Raw genomic sequence first — 6590 nt, 5'->3', positions numbered from 1 at the left:
GTGAAGACAGACATTATTTTCATACAGATCTTATTTTCGCAGATATCTTTTTTCAGTATACGAGCAGATCTTATTTTCGTGCATATACGAGGGTTGTCCCAAAAGTCCGTGACAAATTTTATAGACGATTCATTTCTAACGCCAATAGAAAATAATTCACACATATAACCCTTAAGTTTATTTTTTAACATTACGACAAATCATTTACAAAAAAATACTGTAGTTACTTAGAAATTTTCAGTATTAACGACATTGGTTTGAGTTACCGGCGCACGTCAAATAATTTGCATTTTGTTGTGAATAGGCTAAAATTAATTACGTATATTTCAAACATCTGATAATGTGTCTGCACAGTGTCACGTTGATTTCCTCCGCTGCTATGTTTACATCATCTCAGAAAATTTTAGTTAAATAACTTAAGAAACGAAAAAGATCCGAATGAATGAAAATATCTCGTATAAAATAGAAAAGTTAAAATGGCGACGTTCGAAGAATTTGCGGCGCAGTGAACAGGTCACTCGGGTTTCTTGACTATTTCGAGATGACACATGTTACGATTTTCAACAATTATACCAAATAGAACAGTTTAGCAACATATCCTGAGCATTTGTGTACAAAAGGCATGAACGGAACCAGAGTTTTGCGCTACAAAAAGCGAACATTAGGAAAACACGGAGAGAAAGACCGATCTTTGTCATATATTTCCTACAGCTAAAAACAGGTGCAACGAGACCGGAAGTTTTCGTATAGGAAAAATTATTGTATGCCATCCAAACATTTAACAGACATTAACAACATCATGATTTAGGTCTGTAATTGACTATTAATGGGTAAAGCTGCACCATTACTGCGTTGAAAGCCATTAAGAGTATTTGAGAAAGGCTCCTTATATAGATTTAACGCCGTCTCTGACGTTTGACGTGCGCCGCGATTCAGTTAGTTGCCATGGTGTTTATGACATAGTTTTGTTGTTTGTTGATATTTTTCTATGTAAATTTGTGAAAATGTTTCAATTATATGGGTTTATAACATATCAAAGTATCAAATTCGTACCTATTTTATTTAGCTTTTAAACAATCTTGTTACAGAATATTGGGACAACCCACGTATGTGAATTCATACAATTATCTCCATTATTTCCATAAAGATCTTATTTTCGTATAGATCACATTTTCAACAGGGTACTTTAAACATATATATAGTATTTTCATAAAGGTATTGTTTTTTGACTGATGTCATTTTCGTATATATATACCTTATTTTTCTTATTTCATTCAAAGAAATCAGTTTTAACAACAAAAATACGAATTTAATACATAAAATTCAAAAATAAATATATCATTTTTCGTAGACCCGATTAATCACGTGACCTTTGGTGTGAATGGACGTATTTTTAGTTGCTGTCGAATGTTATTATAAAAATGTAATTTAACATAGTTTTATGAGAAAATATGTGGAATAAAAGAAGTGTTTTAATGCTGATACAATGACTAAATCTAAAAAAGTGAATAAAAGGAAAAAAGGAAGTAGTACAGACGAGGAATTGGAAAAAAATAGGAAAACTTTAAAAGCATGCGGAGGCCCGGCAGGGGCATCTAATGAAAACAATATTTCAGTAAGTGAAGTTTTGAATATTACAAACTCTGTATTATTTGATGACACATTATCTACACCAATACCGGTATTTGAAGACGATCACTTATTGTCGCTAAATGAAAGAGACCAATCACGTGGTAATGATGAGTCCATAACAACTTCAGACAAAAACTTTCAATCTAGAAAAATGGAGGCTGAAATTAACTTAAACCCAACTAATGCTGACATTTTATGTTATTTGAAGAAAATTGATGCAAAAATTGAAAACATGGATGTAAAGTTACAGTCATTAGAAGCATTAGAGAAGAAAGTAGACAGTTTTGAAAATGAGTTGAAAAAAATTTGGCTTCATGTGCATGACAGTACTAAAAGTAATGATGAAAAAGTTATGAAAATTGATGAAAGAGTACAAAATGTTGAGTTTGCCGTAGTCGATAAGGATGATCAAATCGAAAAACTTTTAAATGAGAACATTAAAATGAAAGATGAAGTTGTATATTTAAAATCACAATCAATGAGAAACAATTTAATCTTTGGTGGAATTAAAGAAGAGAAAAACGAAAAACCCGAAGAAACGGAACGTATACTTCGAAATCACCTGAAAGAAAAGTTAAACATGGCTGAGGAATATGTTAAGTCACTACAAATTGAGCGTGCCCACAGAATGGGTGTTCAAGGGCATGACGAAAGATCGTTTTGTAATCGCAAAATTGTTTGCAAATTTACATATTTTAAAGATCGGGAGTTCGTCCGAAGTAAAAGAAAGCTGCTCGAAAAAACACCCTACTTTTTACATGAACAGTTTCCCCCAGAAGTTGTACAAAAACGACGTAGCTTATTTCCTAAACTGAAAAAGGCCCGAGAGGAAAACAAAACAGCATGGATTGCCTACGACACGCTGTTCGTCGATGGTAAACCAGTCAAGTCAGCCTAGGAATTACCGGAGAGTGAGCTGAAAGTCTTCGCATGGAATTGCAATGGTTTAAGTGACGCTAAATTAAAAAATAAAGACTTTATTTCTAAAATTTCGGAAAATGATATATGTATTCTTACTGAATCCTGGACTGATGAAAATTCTAATATTGAAATTAATGGTTATACATGCTTTAATTTTTATAGAAAATTTAACATAAAAGGGCTAAAAGAAACAGCGGTGGAATTGTTATATATATGTAAAAAACAATATTAAAAATGGAGTAACTATTGTAAGAAACCATTGTGACACAATTATATGGATGAAACTGGACAGTGAGTTTTTTAAGACAATGACTGATATATATTTATGTGGAGTTTATATGTGGTTTGATGACTCGCCTATTGCGAGTATTGAAAATGTAGATTTATTTGAAATGTTAACTAATGATGTTTTTTATTTTGAAGACCTAGGTAAAGTGTTATTAGTAGGTGACTGGAATGGGAGAGTAGGCAATAAATCAGATTTTATAGTTTGTGATAATAATGTAAAATATATCGATTCTGACGATTATTTTCCAGATGCACCATTATGCAGGGCCTCTTCCGATCCTATTGTTAATGCGAGAGGTGAAAGATCCTTGATTTTTGTAAAACTACTTGTATGAGATTAGCTAACGGTCGTTTAGGTAAAGATTGTAACGTAGGGGCATTTACGTATTATAGCCGTCAGTCAAACAGTACAATTGACTATTTATTATTGAAAGAGTGCAATTTTCAGATTATAAGTGAATTCGAAATATGTCAATTTAATGAATTTAGTGATCATGCACCACTTTCGTTTACTGTTAAATACTTAGATACTAAATTTAATCCAAGAAATTTAGAAAGTGAGAGTACATATTTTAAATGGCGTGATGCTGACAAAGATAAATTTAGAAGGGGTTTATTAGGACGAATGGCTGATTTAAACGATATTTTTGAGAATTCTTCTTCGAGCGACATTGAAAATATTGTTTTAAAGTTTTCAAAGATCATTCAAGATGTAGCCGAGCCTCTTTTTAAGCGAAAAGGTAGAAAAAAGGGTGGAAACTCTGATTGTTCTTGGTTTGATGAAGAATGCTACGAAAAAAAGCGTAATTATCTTAATGCTTTGTCGATTTTTAATAATTATAAAAACGAAACTAACAGGCATATTCTATGTGACTTGAAAAAAGAGTTTAAAAAGATTGTTCGTAAAAAGAAACGACAATATAGACTTAAAAGGGCACAATAATTGTCTGAATTGAAAAGAGTAAACCAAGAGAGTTTTGGAAACATTTTAAAAAACGAAATGTATCACAAAGTTCGGATATACCTATTTTAGATTTCCAAAATTATTTTGCAAATATGTTTGAAGAAATAAGGGCTACAACTGATTTTGATGCAAATATTTCAAATGATAATATTGATCCTAATATTAGTAACCCTACTTTCGAAGAGCTTAATATTCCATATCTTGCGAAGAAGTTAGAGATGCGGTGAAGCGATTAAACCGCAACAAAGCGTCTTGTCCAAGTGATGACTTGTTGAACGAATACTTTATATTTTCTATTGATATATTAGTAGGCCATATCACTGATCTTTTTAACAGAGTTTTTGATGCAGGCTATTTTCCAGAAATATGGTCTGAAGGCTTTATTATACCTCTTCATAAAAAAGGTGATCATACTAATGTTAATAATTATCGTGGCATCACATTACTAAGTAATTTTGGGAAATTATTTATAAGTATCTTGACAAATAGAGTGGAAAAATGGTTTGATGAGAATAACATTTTGTCAGACGCTCAATTTGGTTTCAGAAAGGGGTGTAGTACAGTAGATGCAATTTTCGTGTTACACAATTTAATAAACCATATGTTAACTCAAAAAATGCGATTACCTTGTGCTTTTATCGACTTAAAAAAGGCGTTTTATTATGCGCTGTTTTTGTAGTTCTACTGAGATGGATTGAATCTCAACACAATGTTCCGTTTTATATATTTTAATGTTAATCTTTCTTAGTGGAATACCACAAATAATATATAACATATACACAGGTTATCCTTATGTTTACAAATAGATATTATAAAACAGTAACAAATATTTCTAGTGGAAAGCCACAACGTTATCACTTGGAAATCCAAAATCTAACTATCTAAATTTTTCTACATGTATCTTTACAACATTTCTAAATAGGTTTCGTTTTAAACTGACCAATAGAATTTTAACATTTTTGTGTCTTAAATAACAAAATGACCAATCAGGTTTCACTACAAAATATGGTAACATAGCAACATAGAATTTATAACAACAATCATCACCTGGACATTTTATCAGTCATAAGGTTTAACAACTTATTAAGTACAGACGACTAAATTGACATCATCACCTAAATATAATAAAACTTTTAGCACTGTTGATTGGACAAAGAGGAAAAGCCATATTTAATCTTCTGGTTACATAAATATTAATTTGACATCTGTTATTAAAACATATAATATTTGTAACTTAACATATTTGAAATTTCACACATTGTTCTGAAAATTTGACCTTTTAGAAAATGATTATATTTATAAATATTTTTGTTTAAAAGAAAATCATCATGCATATTTATTCATTTATTTTTTTAAAAGAATTTTATCATTTTTCTGCTGCACAACACTTCTCCCTCCTTTAAGATTATTTCACTCCTGTGAAATGAAGCATAAATATGTATATAACAAAAATAAATATCATTAAATTAGAATACTGTTTACGTAAGATATTCAGTTACAGAAATATATTGTGAACATAAAGCACCGATTTTGCTGAAAAGCATAAGTACCATCCACTTATAATATATCATACATGTATGTCACTGATTTATTGTAAACAATAAACTTTCAATAACGTCTACTTCTGTTATACTGCCCCCTCTGTCCTTGCTGTCTTCCATGGTGAAATTTGCTTCCTGATCTATACTCGTGTGGGAACCCGGTTTCACATGCTGTTGAAAGGTCCTGATTACTATTTCCTCTTTTACGACAAAGATATTTTGTTCTGTCTCTAAGCTGAGTAATCTCATCTGTCAAGGTTTGGTTTTTATTTTTGAGGTCATCTATTTGGTCATTCAATGATTCTGTCATCAATGCTTCTTCATAAGCTTTCTGTTTGTATTGGAGTCTCAATTCTACATAATCATCACTCAATTTCTTATATTCTAAAATAAGTTTGTCCATTTTCTCTAGTTTTGACGAGTAAGCACTTAATTTTTCTTTTAGCGAGTTGTTTTCTTGCAACAATGCTTCTTGAAAATTACATATTTGTGATTTCTTGAGGGAAATCTCATTCTGCAGGTTTTCATTAAAGTTTTTAAGTCTTTGATTTTTCAAAATTAGAGCCACATTTTCTGATTTTAAACCGTGAATTGTTTTATTCATTGAATCATTTAAAGATTGTATCTTCTGAAATTCTGCTTTAGAAACGTTACTAACAGAGTTGTTTGTTAAAATATACTTAAAGAAGGCATCGTCTTCGTTATAGAATGGTAACATGTTTTCTGCTGTCTTACGTCTGATAAAAGTTGTCATACGTTCTTGATCCCGTTGTTTAGATAGACTTGACTTGACTGCTTGATTTCGGCAAACTCGTGCAAAATGTCCAATTCTCTTGCATTTGTTGCATCTTGCCATTTCTGCACAACACTTCTCCTTTCTGTTATAATGATAAAGTCCACATTGTCCACATGATTTTTCACTTCTAAATGGTATTCCATTTATGAAACTCATTGTTGTTTTTCTTGGGGAAGTTGAATTCGTAGTCTCGCTTGCTAAATTGAGAGGTTGGGAAAGACACTGATTCCCACCAAGTATTATGCGCTGTTTTTGTAGTTCTACTGAGATGGATTGAATCTCAACACAATGTTCCGTTTTATATATTTTAATGTTAATCTTTCTTAGTGGAATACCACAAATAATATATAACATATACACAGGTTATCCTTATGTTTACAAATAGATATTAAAAAACAGTAACAAATATTTCTAGTGGAGAGCCACAACGTTATCACTTGGAAATCCA

The 6590-nt window shown here is 31.2% G+C and overlaps 1 protein-coding gene across 1 annotated transcript; it reads left to right on the top strand.

The window, feature by feature from the left end:
* Positions 1-1864: 1864 nt before the first annotated feature.
* Positions 1865-2530, top strand: LOC132734429 (uncharacterized). Its single transcript, XM_060721166.1, has one exon. It carries the CDS (start codon positions 1865-1867, stop codon positions 2528-2530), a length of 666 nt encoding a protein of 221 aa, XP_060577149.1.
* The last annotated feature ends 4060 nt before the right edge of the window (positions 2531-6590 follow it).

This window comes from Ruditapes philippinarum, unplaced genomic scaffold, assembly GCF_026571515.1.
Source record: "Ruditapes philippinarum isolate M1 unplaced genomic scaffold, ASM2657151v2 ctg7981_1_1_1_1, whole genome shotgun sequence".
In the NCBI taxonomy this organism is placed as follows: Eukaryota; Metazoa; Mollusca; class Bivalvia; order Venerida; family Veneridae; genus Ruditapes; species Ruditapes philippinarum.
The sequence above is the reverse complement of the archived record's forward strand: the minus strand, read 5'-3'. Positions and strand labels throughout refer to the sequence as shown.